The following is a 23,422-nucleotide window of genomic DNA, read 5'->3' on the forward strand; positions in this document are numbered from 1 at the left end:
GGCTTCCCCTCCGGACGCAGACTGGAACCTTAGCCAGAGGCCAACTTGCTCCTTTTAGCCCAAATGTTCTGAGTGGGAAAATAGCCACATGGATAGAGGTTAAAAGAGAGCCAGGCCCAAACAAACAAACAAACAAAATAAAACAAAAAAACACCCCATCCACATGGGATCAAAGTGTCCAAAGCCTAGGAAAATCAAATTGGCAGGAAAAAATGGCTAAAAAAAATGTTTTAAGATTTTATTTTTGCAAGAGAGATTGAGAGAGAGAGGGCTCGCCCACGCATGCACACGCCACGAGGGGGGAGGAGAGGCCGAGGGAGAAGCAGACTTCCTGCTGAGCAAGGAGCCCAGGGCAGGACTCAATCCCAGGACCCTGGGATCATAACCTGAGCCGAAGGCAGATGCTTAACCCACTGAGCCCCCCAGGCACCCCCAAAAATTGGTTGTTGATCATTTTCCTGAGGGTATTAGAATAGAGCCTTTTTAAGTAGTCTCTATACCCAGCGTGGGTCTCCAACTCACAATCCCAAGATCAAGCATTGCCTGCCCTACAGACTGAGCCAGCCAGGCTCCCCTAGAATAGAGCCTTTTGACACTGTATGCCCCATATTTATTTAACCAGTCCCTTACTGATGGATGGTAATGGCATTTCCTATTTATTACTATTACATTGTAGCTATGACCATCTAAGTACCTAAAACTGTCTGCAACTTATGCCAGAAGACAGATTCCTGAAACTGTAACTGCTGAGTCACAGAGCAGGAGTATTTTTAATTTTGACACATACTACCAAGTTACTCCTAAAAGGTTACGAAGTTGCACCTTCCTACCAATAGCACAGACTGCCCATTTTCTCAGATCATCACCAATATTGGATATTCTTTTTATTGTTTGGAAAGGCAAGGAAAAGTCGTTATCATTTTCATCTGTATGTCTCTCATTTTTAGAGAGGTTGAGCATCATTTCTGGTTTATGGGCCATATGGATTTCTTTTTATATATATAAATACACAATTCATGTCATTTGTCCAATTTTCTTATCTTTTTCTTATTGTTAATTTTTTGGAAGATTTTATTTATTTATTTGAAAAAGAGACAGCACAAGCAGGGGGAGAAGCAGAGGCAGGGGGAGAAGCAGAGGCAGAGGGAGAAGCAGGCTCCCCGCTGATCACGGAGCCTGACGCGGGACTTCATCAGGGGTGCAGGACCCTGGGATCATGACCTAAGCTGAGGGCAGACACTTAACCGAATGAGTCACCCAAGTGCCCTTTTTCTTACTGTTTTATAAGAACTCTTTATATATTATGGATATATATTTTTTAGATTTTTATTTACTTGAGAGCGAGCGAGCGAGAGCACGGGCACATGCACACAAGCGGGGGGGAGGGACAGAGTGAGAGGGAGACACAGTCTCCCCGCTGAGCAGGGAGCCCCGATATGGGGCTCAATCCCAGAACCCTGAGATCATGACCTAAGCTTAACTGACTGAGCCACCCAGGTACCCCTGGATATTCATTCTTAAACATATTACAAGTATTTTTATCTGTCTTATCATTAGTTTATCATCTTTTCCTCCATATAGAAGTTTCTCCTTTTCCGGGGCGCCTGGGTGGCTCAGTCGTTAAGCGTCTGCCTTCGGCTCGGGTCATGATTCCAGGTCCTGGGATCGAGCCCCGCATCGGGCTCCCTGCTCCGCGGGAAGCCTGCTTCTCCCTCTCCCACTCCCCCTGCTTGTGTTCCCTCTCTCCCTGTGTCTCTCTCTCTGTCAAATAAATAAATAAAATCTTAAAAAAAAAAAAAAAGAAGTTTCTCCTTTTCCATTGGGTCAAGTCTGTTGATTTTCTTTCTTACAGTTTCAGAGTTTTATGTCACATGTTCTTCCCTTACTCTTGCATTCTGCACAGTTATCAGTTCCAGCTCAGAACAATTCTTATCTTATCCATCCACTGTCCCGCCGGCCCCTGGCCTTTCAATGCCCTGCACAGCTCTCCAGCCCCGAGGCAGAGCTTGGCCCCCTGGAGTCCCAGGGCTGGCCTGGACCGGGAAGCTGCTGGGTGCCCAGCCCGGCCTCAAGTTCTTCTCCAGCTCTGCTGCCACCCGGGGAGCTGCGGCCTGGATGGCATCCTGGATGCTGTGTAAATCCCACTGGGTCCTCAGAAGGGCATCGTCTAGGGTGAAAAAGCCATCCCGCGTACGCCGCACTTGGGAACAGACAGCGGTGGTCTTCAGCTCCAGGCCGATCTCATGCACCAGCCTTCTCAGCTGCTTCTGTGTCTCATGCATGCACTGTACCTCTGCCAGGGGCAAACAACGGGTCTGAAGGCTGGGAGCATGGCCTCTGGTATCTGTGCATCTAAATCCACACCCCTGATACCTCTTGGCTGTGTGATAACCTTAGCAAAAGACCTTAGCTCTCCAGGGCTTTGCTATTGGGCCAGCCCTGAAAGTTGATTAGATGTGCAGAATCTTGGGCTCCACCCAGACCTGCAGAATCGGAGTTTGCTTTTTTTTTGAAGACCCCCAGGAGTTTTGTGGGCAGGTTAACTTCCAGAAGGCTACTCTGGTCTAAGACTTGAGGCTCATCTGTAGAATGGGTGGGTGTGAGGAATCTTAAGAGATAATGTACATAAGGTGCTTATCATTGGGAGAGTCCTGATCAGCATTCAAGGAGCCCTTGTTAGTAAGAGGAAGAGAGAAGAAAGGAGGGAGGGGCCAAGCTGGGTGGGACTGGGGAGATGAGGGTGCTGTCTGATGGCCCACTGCAACCTGAAACACTGGGAGGCACTGGAAATGAACCACCAAGTATTAACTTCTCGCTAAGGTCTGGTTTCAAAGTGTAACTTGGCAGCATATAGGACAGGATTTGATCTGAGTGCTGTGTGGATGGGCCAAGTCCAGTCGGGGGCTGAGAAGGAAGCTGGCCCCTGGCGCCTTAGCCAGCAGAGATCAGGGCGGGCGTGTGCTGGGGTCTACAAGGGCATTTCACAATGACTCCCCAAACCCAGGAGCCCCATCTCATTGCTCCAACTTCCTGGGGCAACGTACCAATGAGGAATTCCGGAGGCGCAAAGAAGATGCATCGGATGCCCGTTACCAGCATCGGGGACTTGCCCATGGGACGAATCAAGCCTCTCACAGCCATATCATAGGCCTCCTGGGTCTGCAAGTCCAGGTTGGAGTACCTGGGGATCAAAACGGGGCTGGCGTGGGATGGGGAGCTGGGCCCACTGTTTACCCCTGGCCCTGCCCCACTCATGAAGAGCTTTCCTAAAGCTCTTCTTTCGCTTTCCAGCTTCCCTGCCCCTCCAGCTGCCTTTTTCTGTCTCCTCCAATCCCTAAATGCAGGCTCTGCCCTCCTCTGCAGTCTCCCTAGCTTCCGGTCAAGCACATGCTGCCTGCTCCCGCCCCTTGCTTCTAGGTCATATGATGTGGGTTCCTGGCTTCCCTCTCCACTAAATCATATACTCTCCTTGAGGCTAGCTGGGGTCTCTTGTTCCCCCTTGGTCTCCCCAGGGGCTGGCCTGGCACAAAGAAACACTTCTGCGTGCTATGGAAGGAAGGGCTGGTTCATGTCTGCTTTTGGGCTCTAAAAAGAAGGTCCATGGAACCTGCCCCAGGGTGGGCGGAGCCTACAGGGAGCCCAGTGGGTACTTCTTACTCTTCCAGCACCTCCTCAAGGGCCCCTTTCAGCAAAGTGTGGATTGGGCCCCACTTACATCACCAGGGCCTTCTGATGGGAACCTTGGATCAGGGCCAGGATGCGGTCCAGCTTCTCTCTGGTCACATGGTCTGGAAAAGCCAGGGGATGGTCAGCACACGAGTGCCTGCTGAGGACAGGCAACAACAAACTGGCAAACTCCCTTCCCTCAAACCAGCCCCATCCTTGGAACCTGGAGGGGTCCCAGAGCACCCAGGGCTCCCATTTAGGGGTTATGAGTCCTTTGAGACTCTATAAGCCCAGGAACCTCTTCTCAGAAAGTTATGCCTGAACTCAGCATTGTGAGGACATTTTTAAGGGGTTCACAGACTCCAAGTTAAGAACAGTTTCTTTTGGAAATGAGGCTCAAAGCCGTAATATGACTTATCCAATATTCTAAGCCAAGTCCCCTGAGCCCCAATCTGGGTTCTTTTATGCCAGAGACCCTGGGAGGGAGAGGGCCATCTGTCTGAATGCAGACACAGATGGCAAGAGGCAGTGGCTCTGCCTGCTGGTACCATCGAGTGACTAGGGCAGGCAGCTGCTAAGCCCAGGGATGCTCACAAACTGCTAAGAGGCTGATCCTGGGGCCCAGCTGGGCAAGCGCCAACTTCTGGCTCCAAAGCCCAGAGTTCTGGGCACAGGTGTGGTGATCAAAGGCCTGCCAGCTTGGAAGGGCCTAGCCTAGGCCTCTTTCTTTTTTTTTAAAGATTTATTTATTTATTTGAGAGAGAGAATGAGAGAGAGAGAGCGCACATGAGAGGGGGGAGGATCAGAGGGAGAAGCAGACTCCCTCCTGAGCAGGGAGCCCGATGTGGGACTCGATCCCGGGACTCCAGGATCATGATCTGAGCCGTGAGCCACCCAGGCGCCCTAGCCTAGGCCTCTTATCCCCTCTCTGGCTTTCTTCATGCCGTTGTCTTATCTGAAATGTACCTACCACTGCCTCCTCCCTCCTCATTTACAGCCCAGCTCAAATGCAGCCTCCTCCAGGAAGCCCTCCTAGAGCATGTCACTTCTTTTTCCTGCGTCCTGGGTCTCTTTCCGAGCATTTAATTTGTTTTGGTTTGGGATGCCTGGGTGGCTCTGTTGGTGAAGTGTCTGCCTTCAGCTCAGGTCATGGTCCCAGGGTCCTGGGATCGAGTCCCACATCGGGCTCCCTGCTCAGTGGGGAGCCTACTTCTCCATCTGCCTGCAGCTCCCCCTGCTTGTGCTCTCTCTCAGATAAATTAAAAAAAAAAAAAGTCTTTAATTTGCTTTGGTTTTAACATTATTTTTTAGTTATATAATTGACATATGAATCTTCTTTAAGAAATTTATTTTTTTTAAGATTTATTTTATTTGAGAGAGAGCACATGCACACTTGTGCCCGCAAGGAGAACGGACAGAGGGAGAGGATCTTAAGTAGGCACCCCTCTTCTTTAAGAAATTTAGATCAGGGGGCACCTGGGTGGCTCAGTGGTTTAAGCACCCGACTCTTGATTTCTGCTGAGGTCATGATCTCAAGGTCGTAAAATCAAGCCCTGCGCTGGGCTCCACGCTCAGCGTGGAGTCTGCTTAAGATCTCCCTCTGCCCCATGGGTGCCTGGGTGGCTCAGATGGTTAAGCGTCTGCCTTCGGCTCAGGTCATGATCCCAGGGTCCTGGGATTGAGTCCCGCATCGGGCTCCCTGCTCAGCGGGGAGCCTGCTTCTCCCTCTGCTTCTCTCTCTCTCTCTCTCTGTCTCTCATGAATAAATAAATCTTAAAAAAAAAAAAAAGAAATTTAGATCAGCATTAAAAGCACCTCCCCTTCTCCAAATTCGGGCTTCTTCCCTACTAGAGTGTCAAATTGGTAACTGTCTTTGGACATGTTTTGTATGCTGATACACCCACATATACAGATTATATAGTGTTACTCTGCCACATTCTGAATCCTGTCTAGAAGATGCAGAGGTGTGTGTTTGCTCTCCCTGCTAGACTGGGTTCACTGAGACTGGGGGCCCCATCTGGTTCATCAAGACCCTGGCACATGGCTGGTGCCCAAAAACATCTGTCAAATAAGAAAATGTAATAGATCCTATGGAAAGTGTTAGAACGTAGGGAGGGTAAGAAGTGAAGAATGAGCCATCGAACCATCTATCCACCTCCCCCCACCTACTTCTCCATCCATCCACCCAACCAACAAGCACCTCCCATGTCCCAGGCTCCGTGCTGTGTGTAACCACAGGAGTGGAATGACATGGTCCCTGTTCCCATGGTGACAGTGTGGTGGGAAGACAGATATTAAATAATCACTAATCATGGGGCGCCTGGGTGGCTCAGTCGGTTGAGCGTCCAATTCTTGATTTCAGCTCAGGTCATGATCTCGGGGTCTTGGGATTGAGTCCTGTGTCAGGCTCCACACTCGGTACATACAGTCTGTTTGAGATTCTCTCTCCCTCTCTGCCTCTGCCAACCCCCACCCCACGCTCGCTCTCGCTCTCTCAAACTTAAAAAAAATCACAACCATTAGTTGATTACTGTTCTAAGAGTCCATCTAGTTCATCTGGGGGTTAGTGGAGCTTCCCTGGGGAGGTGACATTTATGCCAGGTGGGGAGGCACCGGGCAATTATACCTGCAAGACAGAATGATGTGCCCAAAGGCCTCCAACAGCCAGCCCAAACTCAGTGTGTTGCAGTCACTGAGGGCTGCAAGGCCTGCGTGGGGGTGAGGAATCAAGGGAGAGCAAATGCAAAGGCAGCCATAGCCACTCTCCTCCCACGGCCCTGGGCGCCTGCGGGCTCTCACCATATGTTGACTTCTCCACCAGCCGCCCATCCTCACAGAAGTCATCTGTTGCTTTGCCCAGGAGACCACGTACTGTATAATCCTGCAGAGATAGGGAGGGGAAGATGGGGTCAGATTCCCTGCTCGCCCTCAGCACTGAGGAGGGAGGTACGTCCGGCAGCTCCCACCCCCAACCTGCTAGACAGGCTCCCCTCAGGGAGCCAGGCACTCAGCCCCCACCCAGCCACCCCACTGTCTCCCCAGGGAAAGGCACCAGACTTCCCTATGACAGCAAGCACCTGCCCGCAGAGGATGGTGACCACCCTGTGCCTCCACGTCTCTCCTCTCCAGCCAGACCTGACAACTTATCATGCCAGGCCCCTCCCAGTGCACCCTGTCAGCTTCTCCCCAGCCTCCAAATATGATCTGTGCAGTTAACGGCCTCTGCCATAAGGAAGGGATGACGACAACAGCAATAATAATTTACTGAGCATTTACCATGCGCCAGTGACTGTGCCAAGTATGGTGCAGGTAGTTACTAACTTAATCTTCAGAGTAACCCTATGGAGGAGGTACTATTATCTCCCCCATCTTACAGACGCAGAAATGGAGGAAGATGGATGTTAAGTAATCCACCTGGGGGCCCACAGCGGGCAGAGGGGCAGAAGCTGGTTTGGCTCCAGATCTGTGCTCTTAACCACTAAAAACGGAGGCTCTCTAACGCAGCACCTCTGTCCCCTCTCATGGTGCCGGATTCCACAGCCCCAGCCCAGATGCAAGCTCCCTGATGCCTGGATGGTGACATCCACCTCTCAGTCTTGGTGGGGTGGGGAGGGGTGGGGGGAATGGAGTGCTGTCATGATCAGGCTCTGGGGTCAGACAGATCCAGGTTCAAATCGCAGTTCCATTCCTTACAGGTTGCACGACCCTGGGCAAATGACATCCCCTCTCTGTGCCTCGGTGGTTTCATCTGTAAGGTGGGTTAACAGCAGATACCACTTTGCGGGGAGGGTTTGAGGCATCCACAAGGGAGTCCACGTGCAGTGCTCAGCAAAGAGCGGCCGGCATGCAATAAGGCCAGCGGTCATTACCATGCTATCCTTACAGTCTCCCCCAGCACACGGCCATGAAACAACGCTGGCTGATGGCCTGGGTATTCCCCCATGCAGTGCTCTCAGCTTCAGATTCCTGCCAGTGAGCCCCAGGGAAATGGGCTAAACAAGCTGTCCCCAGTGTCCCCATACCTTGGTGAGGTGAGCATTGTACATGCTGGTGAGGAGCCTGCATCCATGTCCCACGCCGAGCACTGGAAGACACCCAGGCTGATCTCATACCTGGCTCCCCCTTCTCGTTTCCCTGAGACCTCCAACCCCCACAACTACCACGAGAATCCTTCCATCTCCAATGCTGCTAAAGCCAGCAAGAGGGCAAGGACAGCTTCTTCTGCTGGGGAGCAAGTGAGCTCCCCTGGGTAGATATGAAAATGTAGGTTTCGGGGCCCACCCACTTGTACTGACTCTGACTCATGGAGGGGCCTCGGATCCTTAGTAAGTGCCCTAGGGGGTTCTGATGCACTCCAAAGAAAGGGACCAGGGGCCCAGTCACACAGACCTGCCCTCAAATCTGGGATGGCTCTAAGCATGTCCGTTAGCATCCTTGGGCCTCAAGCTCCCCATCTGTAAAATGGGGATACAAGATCCTGTCTGATCCCTGTGGGTGTTGTGAAGACTGAGGCAATACACAGGAAGAAGTGAGCACAAAGGAAGGGCCCAATAAAGGGGCATTGTGGCCACTGCCTGCCTTTTCCTGGCTGTTTCTCCCTCTGACTGGACGAGAGAATGACCCTCCATTCACTCCTGGAGAGGGAGGACAGGGAGAGGGAGCATGACATCATGTCTGCCTGCCTGTGCCCCAGGAAGTGAGACAAGGGGACTGTGACTACCGCGCATGGAGGATGTGGCCACCACCTGACCCTGGGGACACAGATGGCTCATGACTCAAGGCTTTGTGTGTCCAGCTCCAGCGACATTCAGACCCTGGCCGGTGGGGCCAGAGTCACACGCTTGGCTAACCCACACAAGTGATGACAGTTTGTGCTCCCTGGACCAGGGGCATTCACTAGCCACATGACCCAGACCAAGTCACCTAAGCTCCTAGAGCCTTCTTTTCTCCATAAAATCATAAACTATCTACCAAATAAGGTTGTTGTCATGAAAACACGTGCACGAAGGACTTCATACCACATGTCGAATGCAGGAATCACTTGATAAAAGTGGGCAATTGTGCCATCCCCCCTTCCACCAGCTGACCAGACTTGGGGTAGGAAGCAGGGGAGGAGGGCAGCGGTGGGAAATGGCGGTCAGGCTGGAAGTGGGCGGGGTTCATGGTAGCTCCCTGGTCTTCTCCCGAGACTGTATCACTGCACCCCTGGGCTCACCACATCACCTACCAAGCACCCCAGATGCTTGAGCATCCAGCCGGTGTCCCATGCCAACCTTCAAACTGGTGAATGCTGGTCCGCAGACTAGAAAGAAACAAACGAGGTCCCTCTGCTCAATGAATCCAGCCTCCAGGATGACTTCAGCCTGCGTCATGGCCTCATTCCTAGGATGTAGCCTCATGGAGCCCAAACCAGGATCAGGTTGGACTCTCAGACTTCCCCATGTGGAATCTGGGGCCTCGAACCATTTCCTCGGGTCCCTGGGCCCAGAAAAAGGGCTTGTTACTCTACCTATCACCATTCCCCTGGTGAGAGAGAGGCTTTGAGGGGACTGCGCAGAACATTGGGACTCAACTTTCCTACTCAGCTGCGGCAGAGAGTCCTGGTCACCCCAGTAAGAAAATGGAGGTGGTTAAGTTCCTGAAGGCAGGGCCTGGGTCCCAAGTTCTAACCCTAGAGCCCAGAGCTCATTAGGTGCCTAGGAAATAACTAGTGAGGGACGCCTGGGTGGCTCAGTTGGTTAAGTGTCTGCCTTCGGCTCAGGTCATGATCCCAGGGTCCTGGGATCGAGTCCCTCACTGGGCTCCTTGCTCAGCAGGGACTCTTCTCCCTCTCCCTCTGTCCCTTCCCTTTCTTGCACTCTCTCTCAAATAAATAAGTAAAATCTTAAAAAAAAAAATTAAAAACATTTTTAAAATGTGGGTTTTTGTGTATCAATTATATCTCAATAACGCTATTAAAAAAAAAAGACTGCATGCAGGAATGAGCCAGTAGCATATACACTTCTACAGAACAAGAGGTATCTGGGGGAAGGATACGGGATGGTTAAGCGCCTACTGAATCCAGCCTATGTTACTTAATGTCAACACTGAGCCTCGGTTTCCTCATTTGTGCAATGAGAACAGGAGCCACCTCACAGGGTTGTGGTGAAGATTTAATAAAATGGTACTTGGTAAAAGCTTAACACGGTATCTAGTACAGAAGAGATCCTCGGTACATCATACTTGTTATTGCTACACTGGAGAGTCACTAAATATCACTGCCAAAGGGATTTTAGTGGTTTCCGGTCAAGCCCCTCAGTCTTTCTAATCTTGTCTAGTAACAGGGAACTCATTATAACTAGTTCCATTCTTGGGCAGCTTTGTTGACTAAAAAAGTCACTCTTTCCCAAGAGCCCCAAACTCCCACCTTAGGACTTCTACCTGAGGGTCTCAATTCCCATTTGGAGTCCCAGAATAGTTAAAAGGGGTCAGCAAGCTACAGTCCATCCACAGGCCAAATTCTCAAGCCTGTTTTTTTTTTTAATGGCCCATGAGTTAATTTTTTTTTTTCATTTTTCAATGATCACCCCCCCCAAAATCAAGAAAATAATATTTTGTGACATAGGAAAATTATATGAAACTCAAATGTCACTTTCCATAAATAAAGTTTTATTGGAACACAGCCAGGCTCACTGCATTCCATATTGCCTATAGGTTCTTTGCCCTATGGCAGAACTGGGCCTGCAAAGCCTAAAATATTTGCTATCTGGCCCTTTCCAGGAAAATTTGCCAATTCCCGGTCAAATACTTCATCCCTGCTGTGGCCCTTCAAGGATCTGGAACAAGAGTCTGAGCACCGACTGGGACACTGACTCTGGGCAGAAACTGCCTGGGAAGTGACACCCAGGCCCCAGCCTGAATGTGCCTTACCCAGCGGATGGTTGGTGAAGGTGGGCACACTGGTGGCAGTGAGAGTAAGCTCCTTCTCTTTGCCGTCTCCCACGGGGCCCAGCAGAAAACGAACACGCTGTTCAGGGGCAGGAGCCTTCCCAGCATTGACACCTGAGTACACAAAGGTAAAAGACATCAGGTCAATTCTGTCCGAACACCTGGGGGAGGTGGGACAGGGAGGTATGGAGAAGTAGAAGAGAAAGCCCACGATGCAGCGAATAGCAGCAGTTAAGAAACAGGCTTGGGTTCAAATTCTGACTCTATTACTTATGACATCTGAACGCAGGGGAAAGTGAGGAGTAATGGAGTACACAGATTACATGATTAGGAAAGCGCTCTGTCCAGAGGACTGGGTCACATGACTTTATTTTGCCGGGAGGATCAGAAGCGGAGATGGACTCCCGGAGAACCAGAGCGGGATCGTGGGTCTGGTTCGAAGCGCTCACCCTTCAGAAGCTGCAGCTCCACGGTGTCCCGCACGTGCTTCCATTTTAGCCCCGGGGGCTTGTAGACCGCGAAGAGCCCGTGCAGCCGCGCTAGGCCGCGGGACCCCATGCCCGAAGCCAGCGGCGCCGGCTGGTGAAATAGCTGCACCTGAACGGAAGTGCCGCCCGGTCCCACACCCAAATGTGGTCCGGACCCTGGGTGCCGCCACGTTTCGCAGGCGGAAAAGGTTCACGTCTTTATTGGCCTCGGGGAAAACGCACGGAGGAGAGGGCAGTAGTGCCCGGCGCTGAACCCCGAGCAGGGATCACTGGGGAGCCTTTCTGGGAGTGAGGGGAAATGGGGAGAGTTTTGCTTCGGTGGGAGTAGGTGGTGGACAGGTCGCCTGGGTTTCCTTCTCTTACTTAGCGATAGGGCCCTCTCCTGTCCGTGCCTCCTTCAAAGCCGGCTGGTGCCCGCTGCCATGGGGACGCTGCTGCGCTCGGCTCTGCGCCCTCTCCGCCGAGTCGGCGGCCTCCGGGGGCCGGCTGCAGGCAAGTGGCAGAGGCGGGAGGGAGGCCTGGGGCGCCAGGCTCGTCTGACCGCGGCCTTTTTTTTTTTGCCCAGTAGATGTGCCGCTCCGAGGCGTGCGCCACGGCGCCAACGGCCTGCTCTACCCGGGGCACATCCCCACTTCCCCGCTGCAGAAGGCGCTGCTGGCCGCCGGCTCCGCCGGAATGTCTCTCTATAACCCGTACCGCCACGGTAAGGTTGCCGGCGCTCCCGGGAGGGCAGCGGGGGGTCGGCGCGCACCCTTGCCTGGGGAACCTGGGCAGGTGCCCACCTCTCTCTCTACCCCGTCCCCTAGGGGTAACGAGAATAGACTAGGTCGGGGTTCCCAAATCTGGCTGCATCCCATCATCACGCGCAAGGTTCACAAAAATGCAGATGTCGAGGGCCCACCCTGAGCTCAGTCCGAATCAGCCCGAGCCTGGGGAGGGGAGGAAGGGCCAGCATTTTTAAATAAACTACCTACCGGAAGATTCTGTCATCCAACCACATTGAGAACCTGTGTACTAAACAGATGATTTACGAAGTTTGTTATAACATACATTAAATTATAACACCCCAATAAAAATTAAAGTTTATGAGGTCAGACACCCCGACTGCCCTGTTGCATTGTATCAGCATGTTTTAGATTGTGCCCGGCACATAGCAGATGCTCATGGTTGTATGACTGGAACATCTTAGGGTTCTACAGTACTTTTCTCATTCTCAGGATTCTAAGTCTGGAAAGGATTATTACTCCTACCAATTGAAATGGCAGTGCTAACTGCTCACTGAGCCCTAATGCTGGTTGCTCACTGCACTAAATGTTTTATATGCATGACGTTCTTGACTTTTCACATTAACCCTGTAAGAAAGGTGTTCTCCACATTTCATAAATTAGTGCCCTGAGGCTTGGAAATGTAAAGCATTTTGCACAAGTTCACTTAGACAGTGATTGCACCTGAACCCAAACCTAGCACTCTGATTCAAAGCCTGTAATCAATGGAGGCATGATAATCCGTTGTAATAATGGGTGTAAAAGTGACTTATAAACTCTTTAGAGCACTGTGCTAACCAGAGCCACATCAGCCCGTTAGATAAATACAATGATAATGACTATAGGTACATATATTGAACCCTTACTGTGTGCCAGGTGACTTGCTAAATGTTTAACATGAATCCTCGTAACTAAGAGGTAGATAGGGTTTTGGTTTATCATGTAGGAGACAGGCTCAGATGGGGTCCAGTAACTTACCTAAGATTATATCTTCCATTTGTCCCCATTTCTTTCCTTTCAGACATGGTCGCAGTTCTAGGGGAGACCACAGGACACGGTGCCCTGAAGGTCCTCAGGGACCAGATGAGGAATGATCCAGAGGGTGCTGAGATCCTGCAGTAGGTCCCAGCTGTGCCTGGGGGATTGGGGACATTCTCTGGGGATCCTGACCTCTCTGGAGTCACACTGTGTTCCTCTAGGGAGCTCTTCTTGATGCCCAGGCCATGGAGGGCTGCGCATGCTGGGCACTGCCCAACTCCATGGGTGCCATTCACACACACACTATGATGACCCGTGGGTAGTGCAATGTGGTGGCCTCAGCCCAGATCCCACCACAGGGCCCTCTGCCTTCCCTAAGCTCCCATAACAGGCTAGCTATAACCCCCACCCCCCTGCAGTGTCCTTTGTGGGTACCCTGATCCCACCTGAGGCTTGCTCCCTAGATTATGCCACTGCGGGCAGGAACCATGACCTTGGCTTGCGGTAGTCTCCTCAGTCCCTGCCACTGTCCTGGCCAGAAGCAGGTCCTACAATAGGATTTGTGGGCCCCATCGTTGCTCTCTGCCCCTTCACTTCCCAAACCTTTGCTCTAGCTGGCCTCGCACCTGCCTTTGCTGCTGCCCTCCCAGTACCTAAGTCCTTCCTTCTGTCTTGCAGGGAGCGTCCCCGGATCTCTCTGTCTACCCTTGACTTGGACAAGCTCCGTAGTCTGCCTGAGGGCTCCCTTGGCCAAGAGTATCTCCGTTTCTTGCATGTAAATGTGAGTTTCCAGCTTCTGTGCATTTGGCAATCACTAGGAAAGGCAGAGAAGGGCATGGGAGTGATGTCCTGAGGAAGGAGGAGTCCTGATTGGCCACCATGGGCGGGTGTGTTTTTTGTCTCTTGTGCCAAGGCTTTGTCACGTTCTATGGGACAGGCAAATGGGCCAGGAACTCCAAGCAATAATACTGGCCAGTATCCAGTAGCCGCTTACTGGGTGTCAGCTGCCAGACTCATACCTGATCTTGCTGAACCCTCCCAACAGGAAGGTTCATGCTTGACCCTCCCTGCCGAGTATGTCCTATTATTATCCCCTTTAATAGATGAAGAAATGAGGCTCAGAGCACTTAAGCAACTTGATGATTTCATACACCCAGTATGAATGGAGGCAGTATTCATACTCACATCATGCCTTTTTTTTTTTTTTTAAGATTTTATTTTTAAGTCTGTCTCTATACCCAATGTGGGGCTTGAACTCACAAACCCGAGATCAAAAATTGCATACTCCACCGACTAAGCCAGCCAGGTGTCCCCAGATCATGCTCTTAACTGCTGTACTATGTCCTCGTGTTCTAGAGTCAGTGTTTTCCCCAGGGTATGACAAGTTGTGGCACTCTCTGCCCCAGGCAGGGAGGATAGGAGCTGGTGGGGAGAGTCCCAACTGCTGAGAAACTCATTCATGTGTTCAGGATCTGCCAATTGTCACCCATTGTTCCAGGTGCTGGGGATAGAATGGTGAACCAGACAGACAAAGTCCTGCTCTTGTGGCGCTAATATTCTGGTTTGGGGAGGAAATCAAGTAATAAAAGAAAAAATTTCATATAAAAATTCAGGTCAAATATTTATTGACTCCTTGGAATGTACAGCACTGTTCTCGGTAATTGAGATACAGTGAATGAAACCAGCAAAGAGCCTGCCTTTGTGGAGCTTCCATTCTAGCAGATGGTGCTGTGAGAACAACATCCTGAGAGAGGACAAGGAGGCGGGGTCAGAGGTGGCCACTTCCCATAGGGAGGTCACAGGAGGCCCCTCTGAGGAGACTCGGAAGAGGAGGAGCCAGCCCTAAGGAGAGATGAGGAGGAACAGGGGTTCTGGCAAGTGCAAGGCCCTGTGTGTTTAAGAAGAGGAAAATGGGGCACCTGGGTGGCTCAGTGGGTTAAGCATCTGCCTTCAGCTCAGGTCATGAATTCAGGGGCCTGGGATCGAGCCCCACATCGGGCTCCTTGCTCAGCTGAGAGCCTGCTTCTCGCTCTGCCACTCCCCCTGCTCTCACTCTATCGCTTACGTGTGCGCTTTCTCTCTCTCTCTCATAAATAAATAAAATCTTTAAAAAAACAAAAAAGAAAAGGAAAAATGAAAAAAGGAAAAAAGAAAAGGAAAAGTGAGTGGAGGACAGACGGCCGGTGGCTGGGAGGAGAGCAGCCCAGACCCTGCCAGCCACGGGAAGAAGTCTGTCTTTTGTAATAGGAGCAATAGAAGACACTGAGGGTTTCAAGTAGGATAGTAACGTGATTTATAAAAGGACCTTAGGACACAGCTGGGCCACCTTCCCTGTCCCAACCCTTCCATCCCCGTATACACACATCTCATCAAAGCACCTCTTCAAGTGGTTCTCCAGCCCACTGCAGGTTGCTCTAGAACTAGGCTTCTTAGCCCCCAGCACTATTGACTTTTCGGGCCAGATAATTCTTTTTATTTATTTATTTATTTATTTATTTATTTATTTATTTATTTATAATTTATTTGAGAGAGAAAAAGAGAGCATGAGTTGGGAGGAGGGAGAAGGAGAAGCAGACTCCCTGCTGAGCAGGGAGCCTGACATGGGGCTCGATCCCAGGACCCTGAGATCATGACCTGAGCTGAAGGCAGATGCTTAAGTGGCGGAGCCACCCAGGCGCCCCAGGAACAGATGATTCTCTGTTGGTAGGGGCTGCCCGGTGCTTTCCAGCGTGGTCAGCAGCACCCCTGGCCTCTCCACATAGATGCTAGCAGCACTCCCACTAAGTTATGACAGCCCTAAATCTCTGCAGACATTGCAAATATCCCCCGGTGGACAGTTGAGAAGCTACTGCTCTCGAAGATTATTTGTTCCTGAGAAAATAAACTGCTCCCCATACTCTCCTGACACTTGATCCTGCCCCATTTTCCACCACCTCCTCAGATGTTACCAGGAAGCAAGTTACTTCATCAGTGGGAAACCCACCAGGGTGGCCGCCTTCTTCTGAAGTCCCCAGAGCCTTTCATCTTGCTGCTGTTGAGGGGATGGGACTGCCAGGACCTCCCTGGGCAGCCTGCCCAGTCTCAGCCCTAGTTGTGATAATAGCCATAGAAACTGTGACACTTGTAGGGCACTGAAACCAGCAGCCCACAGAATGTGAAGGAACAGCAGAGATTGAGATCAAAGTTCAAGGTGAGGCCACCTTCCCTGAGGCTGTCATTGGTAGGGGGTATGGTCATCTTGTGGCATTAAGATTATGGGCCTGGGCTCTGGAGTTAAGAGTAGCCTGAATTAGAATCCTACCTCTCTTCCCAGCTTTATGGCCCTGGACAAATCATTTGACTTCTCTGAGCCTCATATTCCTTATTTGAGGTCAGGGGACCTAATGTTTATCTTCCAGGGCACTTACATGGCTTATAATTAATGGATATTAAGGTACTGGCTTTGGAATCCAGTAGACTTTGTTTCAAATCCTGATTCAGCCACTTGATTAGCTGCATGATATTGGGCAAGTTACTTAACTTCTCTGAACCTCATTTTTCTTATCTTTATCTGAGGCTCCTAAAGTATCTACCTCCAGATGGTCATAAGGATGCCTAATGATGATATATGTAAAGGACTTCATACAGTGCTGGCACGTAGTAGGTACTCAATAAATATAATTGCTATCACTCTGATCACCCTCAGCTTTGCACAGCATGTAGAACTCCCTCAAGAAGAAATGAGGAACCGGGACCCAGGGAGATCACAGACACAGACCAAGGCACTGAGCCAGCAGCCCCAAAGAAATGAAGACGTCAGATCCTTTGGCCTCTGGACAGGCTGAGACCATGCTTTGGGAACAGGAACACTAGGCTGCTCCCATTCTGCATGGGTGCTGCTGAGGACTCAGAGAGGCGATGGGTGGATCAGAGAGGGACAGTTCATCCCTTCCTGGGGTCAGAAAAGTCCCTGGAGATAGAACAGTGAACAAAGCAGCCAGCAGCCATGTGCAGCTGAAAGACCACTACGGCACCATTCACAGAAAGCGAACCCAAGCCGATAGGTCACTTCCAGTCTGCTGTTAGACACTTCAGTAAAAGCAAAAAGAGACAGGTGGAATTAACTTTAATAGCCTATTTTATTTAATCCAGTGTACTGAAAATACTATCATTTCAACATGTAATCGATCGTTCTAAATTACTAAGATTTCACATTGTTCTCTTCACACCAAGTCTTTGAAACCCAGTGTGCATTTTATGCCACTGCAGCTAGGTTGGAACTGTCCCATTTCCAGGCTCGGTGGCCACATGGGGTGAGTGGCTGCCATACTGAAAAGTCCAGGTCTAGAAGAGGGGCACATACAATGCACATCACAATACAAGGTACGGGATGCTGCAAGAGACCGTAATGTGGACCTTAGCAGTCTGAAGGTCACAGACAGCCTCCCTGCAGCGGGGACACTTAAGGCGAGTCAGAAAGGACAGGTAGGAATTGTCAAGGTGCAGCTGCAGGTGGTGGGGGAGAGCACCCTAGGCTGGGAGCAGCTCATGTGAAGGATCGGGGCCCGGGCACCTGGCTGGCTCAGTGGGTGGAGCATGCGACTCTTGATCTTGGGATTATGAGTTCGAGCCCCACGTTGGGTGTAGAGATTACTTTAAAAAATTAGGGATGCCTGGGTGGCACAGTCAATTAAGTGTTGACTCTTGGTTTTGGCTCAGGTCGTGATCTCAGGGTCCTGGGATCGAGCCCTGCGTTGGGCTCCGCACTCAGCCCGGAGTCTGCTTGGGATTCTTCCTCCCTCCCCTATGTGTGCATGCACCATCTCTGTCTCTCTCTCTCTCTCTCAAATATATAAATAAATTTTATTTATTTGGGTGAGGGAGAAGCAGACTCCCCACTGAGCAGGGACCCCATGCGGGGCTCCATGACCTGAGCTGAAGGCAGACGCTCAACCAACTGAGCCAGCCAGGTGCCCCCCCCCCCAAATTAAATCTTTAAAAAAGAAAGTATCAGGGGCCCTGGAAACTTCTTTTTTCCTTTTTCTCTCCATTTTATTTCTACTTGTAGTTAAAAAAACATAACATGGTGTAACTTAAGGTAAGATAACATAAGAGTTGCCATCTCAGGGGTGCCTGGCTGGCTCAGTCAGAAGAGTATGTGACTCTTGATCTCAGGGTTGTAAGTTCTAGCCCCACGTTGGGGGTAGAGTTTATTTATTTATTTATTTTTTATAAGTTATACATTTCTTTTTTTTTTCTCAAGATTTTTTATTTATTTATTTGACAGAGAGAGAGAGAGAGAGTGAGAGAAGGAACACAAGCAGGGGGAGTGGGAGAGGGAGAAGCAGGCTTCCCGCTGAGCAGGGACCCTGATGCGGGGCCCAATCCCAGGATGCTGGGATCATGACTTGAGCCGAAGGCAGGTGCTTAACAACTGAGCCAACCAGGCACCCCTAGAGTTTACTTTAAAGAAAGAAAAAAAAAAGAGCTGTCATCTTAACCATCTCTAAGTGGACAGTTCAGTAGCGTTGAATATATTCACATTGTTGTGAAACCAACCTCCAGAGCTTTTCCATCTTGTAAAACTGAAACCTTATCCCCTTAAACATCGCTTCCCCCTACCGCCAGGAGCTGCTTTGCCATAAATTCCAACAGGCTTGGACATTATGTGTGGGGAGCCCATGGGGGTGTCAGTGCCACCGTGTTCTCTACCCGAGGACTCCCCTGTTGGCAGGTATGGACGGAAATGGTCCATGGTATGAGTTTGGTGGGAGTGGTTGACAGTCAAGAAGAGGCTGGCCAGTTTGGCATTGGGAACAGTTGGGAAGAGATCGAGGGGAGGTTCATGGTTGTCAGAGGGTCTCCCCAGATACCCGAGCACCCACCCGATTCGTGGACGATGAGGAGCTAGCCTATGTGATCCAGCGGTACCGGGAGGTTCACGATATGCTCCACACCCTGCTGGGGATGCCCACCAACATCCTGGGTGAGTGGTAGCCCCCAGCTGCCTTGAGAGGGGGGATGGGCAGAGTGGGGTGGGGTGTTGCAGCCAGCCTGTCCACCCGGGTCTGACTCACACTAGCTCAGTGCCTCATTTTCTGCTTTCTGAACATCTTGGTAGCATCCGTGCCACGCAGCGCCTCTCCATCCCACTGCCTCTGTGGTTCCTAAGCTGATGTAGCAGCATCCAAGCATCGGGGCTCCCTGCTCTGAAACCCTCCACAACTCCCTGAGGCCTGTAGGAACCACCCTGGACTTCTCAGCCTGGCTTTTGGAGTCCTCTGCGCTCTGACCCCAAGCTTCCTTCCCAGCCCTTACCTCCTGCTCTTCCTTAGACCCTCACCTTCACCCCAAGCCAAGTGCTCTAAGGCCCAGATGGGCCAGGACTGGGCATGGCCAACCCTACAGAGATCAAAGAGGAGCAGATGCTTTGCGCTGTTCTGCCAGGAGCACCATGGCCTCTCTTCCTGGGCCCTTCTCACCTCCCACCCCATTCCTCGCCCTGCCCCCCAGGGGAGATCGTGGTGAAGTGGTTTGAGGCTGTCCAGACCGGCCTGCCCATGTGCATCCTGGGTGCCCTCTTTGGACCGATCCGACTCAGTGCCCAGTAAGTTCTCAAGTGGTGAGGGGTTGGGGAGAGCTCAGAGGAACCAGGATCCAGGAAATGGGACAAGCATGCAGCCTTCCTGAGCAGCCCCAGTGGTTCTCCAGGAAGCCAGGGTAGAAAGAATGGGGCAGGAGGGTGCAACTGGCCTGGCGCAGGGTCTCCAGTGCAGTGAGTGAAGCCTGGATGTTTCACAGGACTCTAGGGTCTCCCGGGCCAGGCCTCAGTGTTGGTTCAGAACATGGAATTGAGGGGGTGGGGCAGCAAATCCAGTGTTAGTTCCTGGAGTTAGGTAGCCCTTGACTGAAATCTGGGCTTTGGCATATTCAAAATGTATGGCTTTGGACACAAGATTTTACCTCACTGAGTTTCTGTCTCCTCATCTGCTAATGGGGATAATAACTACCTTCTTTTTAAGGTATTTGTGAGGACTGAGAAAATGTACATCAACTTCTGGGCACATAGTGTGCCCAGCCCTGGGGACCTTATGTCTTTTTTCCTCTGCTGCCCCACAGGAGCCTGCAAGTGCTGGTTTCAGAGCTGATCCCATGGGCAATTCAGAATGGGCGCAGAGCCCCGTGTGTCCTCAACTTGTACTACGAGCGGCGCTGGGAGCAGCCCCTGAGGGCTCTACGGGAGGAGCTGGGCATCACAGACCCCCCACCGTGCATGTCAGGGGCCTGAGCTGCTGCCCACACCACCACCCAACCTCCCCTAGAGGCAGAGGATTCTTTGGCCATTACCTTTGTTCCTTTTCTTTCAACACTGACCCTTGGACTTCATTTGTCATAATTTGTCACAAGCACCGTTGAGTGGCTTTGAGGACCACCCCAGGAGGGAGCACGCAGGGCAGCGGAGCTCCCAGGAGAGCCAGGAGCTGCCCAAAGAGCACCAGATGTGAGTGAGAATCAGTCGTCCAGCCTGGTGCTGGGGTGTGTCAGGTCCACTACTCCTGTTCTGGACCCATCCCTGCCAATGAGGGTTTTCTGGGCGCCAGGCTGGGTGTCCTCCAGGAGGAAGGGCTATACCAGTCCCAAAGACCTGAGAAGGGACAGGTGAGTCTCTATTGTCTGAATAAAGTCTGCCATCAGACCAAGTGTCCGCTTCTTCGGCCTTTGCCCAGGGCTCCCCATGGCTCTGGCGGCTTTGGGCCTTTGAGCACCAAGGACAGACATCCCCTCCAGCCTGAGCTTCAGCTACTTGTCCTCTTTCCTTTGGTCTGAAGCCAGACAGACTGTGATTCAAATTCCCAATTCCTCCATTGTTTTCCAGCAGAGGGACTTAGGGCAAGTTTGTTCCCCTTTTCAGCCCATTTCATCATCAGGAAAAGGGGAAGAGAACCAACACCCACTTCCTAGGGTTCCTGTGAGGATTCTGGAAGGGCTTCCAAGGAAGGGCCCCAGGGGCAGAAAGCGATTATTCCTATTGTGTTCACAGGTGAGGAGGCAGCTGTGAGGCTGCTGGTTCATCTTGGAGTGGCACCCAGGCATATTCTTTGGGTCAGGGGCAAGGAGTGAAAGTATCATTGCAAGAGTGGCTAGCCCTGTCTTGGGATTTAGAACCAGAAACACTCTCAAGATGGCAGAGCCTTTAGAGTTTTGGGGGGCCAGCTCCCCATTGTGTGGATAGGACAACTAAGGCCTAGAGATAAGCAAGGAATTGCCTGAAGTAACTAGAACACATGCCACAAGACTTCCTGGGTGTGTTTCCTGTGCCTCAGTTTCCCTATCCATAATAAGGGCTACAGTTCTATAGCTGCACTATGTGCCTAAGCAATTGAGATGCACACATTATTGCACTGATGCCTCCAACAACCCAAAGAGATGTGTTATTACTTCTATTTTACTAATGAGGCAATAGGAGCAGAGCTGGGACTAGAACCAGGGGTTGTCTGAAACCTGCCCCACACTGCCACACCAGGGCCTCAGCCTACCTTGTGCCGACCACATCCCAGCCCAGGGCTCCCAGTGACGGAGGTGGGAGGCTGGAGGCCTACCTTAGATCCAGGGCCTTTTCAAGAGGGAAGCCTTGTCCTGAGCTCTTTGATTTTCTGCAGAAGGAGGAGGAGATTGGGGTGAGCTTTCCAGACCTAATCCATCTTTGCAGTATGGGCCACCTTTCCGGATCTGTCATGTTTCCACAGCTTTCCAGAGTCCAGGCACCCCTACCCCCACATCAGTAAAAGTCAACAGTGCCAGGTTTGAGGGAAAAGGTCAGGCTCACAGAATGCCTTCTCTGCCCAACTGGGGACTTCACCTGCTCCAGCCACTTGGTACCTGAATAACCCTGAGCCTTTACAGCATTGGAGAGATGGGCACTGGGCATCATGATTAGCTGGGAATGGAGTCTGGTCTCCAGATCTTAAGGTGGCATTTTTGCCACCAACTCGTGACTGGAAAAAAGTTCTACTGGCAAAGAGCTACCATTTCCTTAGTTCTCACCAAAGCCCATAAGTCTCTGCCAACTTCTACCTAGAAACTTCATCCTCATCTCAATAAACTATGTTGGCCTTCTTCCTATCTTTGGGAATAGCATTCTGTCCCCAGGTCATCACATGGTCAACTACTTGTTATTCACATTTGTGTTCAAATGGCACCTCCTTGGAGAAGCCTGTCCTGCCCACCCACTTGAAGAAGTGCCCTCCCGCTTGCCGCACCACACCATGTCACCTTCTTTTCTTTCTGGCACTTACCACTCTGAAATTATCTTATTTGTTCATTTATTTATGAGTTCTGTGTCAGCCCCAGGAGGGCAGGGAACCTCGTTCTTTCCCCTCACTGTTGGGAATAGTGCTTGGCACACAGTAGGGGCCTGCTGCTTCATTAGTTGAAAGAGTGGGCGCTAAGCCCAGAGCAGAGAACCCCACAACAACCTCACTTCACAGTGAAGACCGGGGGTCTCAAGTTTGGGGAGCTTGTTCTGGGACACACAGGTCTTGAGTCCTCTCCAGGTAGCTCAGGGAAAGCTCTCTTTCCCTCTGCCTGACAAAAGCCATTTGTAGCTAGCCTCAGAGCAATGTTTGGGGACACAGGCTCTGAGGACAGACAGACCTGGCCCTGGCCCTGCCCCTGACCAGCCCTGCACCCTTGCTGTAGTCCCATCGACCCTTTGAGCCTCTGGCTCCCCACCTGTAACACGGGGAGAGTATATACCTATCCCACAGCAGGGCCATTATGCATGTGTAGTGATTTAGCACATAGTCCGTGTTTAGGAAGTAGAAGCTGTCATTTTCCAGGAAGGTCCTTCGAGCTCTCTGAAGTCACCATGTACACAATGAAGCCAGAGGTGTTTATTTTGCACACACCCAGCGTGTGAGGACTTCCATAGTTCAGAGGTCCTAATGCCAAATGTAACCATCATCTACAGGATAAGCATCCACGGTGTGCCAGGGGCCAAACCACTTCAGTCCCTTGGGGAACTTTAGTGCCTTCGAGTGAGTCCAAATGTCGGTCTCTCATCGGGCAAGCCTGGAGGTTTAAGTGCTGATGTTAATTATCCAACGAAGGGGAGATGGGGATCATGTCAGTGGAAAGGAGCCCACTGTGAGGTCAGCCTAAGCTCAGCCTGTCCCACAAACAATAGCACCCAGCTCCTGCCCTTCTTAGGAACCCTCAGTGGCTCTTCACTGCCCCCAGGATAAACTCCTCAGCCTGGCACACAAAGACCTTTCCAGTCACATTTCCCACCACACAGCCCCCGGTCTGTGTATCCTGACGCACAAGCCCACTAGTCTCTGGTTATTTCCCAAATACCTTCTGAGTGTTGGCCAAATGCTGGGGGTCCCACAGCGATGGAGACAGCTGCATCCCCGCCCTCTCGGAGTTGAGCGGTTACAGCAGCTGAGGGCCTTTGACGTGGGCGCATCATCTTGTTGAGTCCGTACCCAGCCCTAGGAGGCAGGGACCATGATGACTGTATCCCCATTCTATAATGAGGACACTGAAGGGGCACCTGGCTGGCTCAGTCTATACAGCATGGGACTCTTGATCTTGGGGTTGTAAGTTCAAACCCCATGT

At 51.3% G+C, this 23,422-nt stretch overlaps 2 protein-coding genes across 2 annotated transcripts; one reads left to right on the top strand and one right to left on the bottom strand.

Moving 5' to 3' along the window:
- Positions 1-1,948: 1,948 nt before the first annotated feature.
- Positions 1,949-11,182, bottom strand: TRUB2 (TruB pseudouridine synthase family member 2). Its single transcript, XM_021691313.2, is given in 9 exon segments — positions 1,949-2,060; positions 2,063-2,293; positions 3,045-3,181; positions 3,716-3,788; positions 6,466-6,547; positions 7,689-7,750; positions 8,894-8,968; positions 10,576-10,707; positions 11,043-11,182. Coding segments are annotated over 9 exon segments (993 nt in total). The 5' UTR covers positions 11,152-11,182; the 3' UTR covers positions 1,949-1,968.
- Positions 11,183-11,305: 123 nt separating this feature from the next.
- Positions 11,306-20,530, top strand: COQ4 (coenzyme Q4). The gene is made up of 7 exons (XM_021691381.1): positions 11,306-11,573; positions 11,650-11,784; positions 12,867-12,963; positions 13,502-13,604; positions 18,659-18,788; positions 19,316-19,409; positions 19,922-20,530. The coding sequence occupies exons 1-7, from the start codon at positions 11,504-11,506 to the stop codon at positions 20,088-20,090; spliced, it is 798 nt and encodes a 265-aa protein (XP_021547056.1). The 5' UTR covers positions 11,306-11,503; the 3' UTR covers positions 20,091-20,530.
- The last annotated feature ends 2,892 nt before the right edge of the window (positions 20,531-23,422 follow it).

This window comes from Neomonachus schauinslandi, chromosome 13, assembly GCF_002201575.2.
Source record: "Neomonachus schauinslandi chromosome 13, ASM220157v2, whole genome shotgun sequence".
Lineage (NCBI taxonomy): Eukaryota > Metazoa > Chordata > Mammalia > Carnivora > Phocidae > Neomonachus > Neomonachus schauinslandi.

Coding starts and splice junctions, on each gene's coding strand:
- COQ4 (XM_021691381.1), top strand. CDS start 11,504: ATGGGGACGCTGCTGCGCTCGGCTCTGCGCCCTCTCCGCCGAGTCGGC. Junction 13,605..18,658: donor TCCGTTTCTTGCATGTAAAT/GTGAGTTTCCAG, acceptor CATGGTTGTCAG/AGGGTCTCCCCAGATACCCG. Junction 18,789..19,315: donor GATGCCCACCAACATCCTGG/GTGAGTGGTAGC, acceptor CCTGCCCCCCAG/GGGAGATCGTGGTGAAGTGG.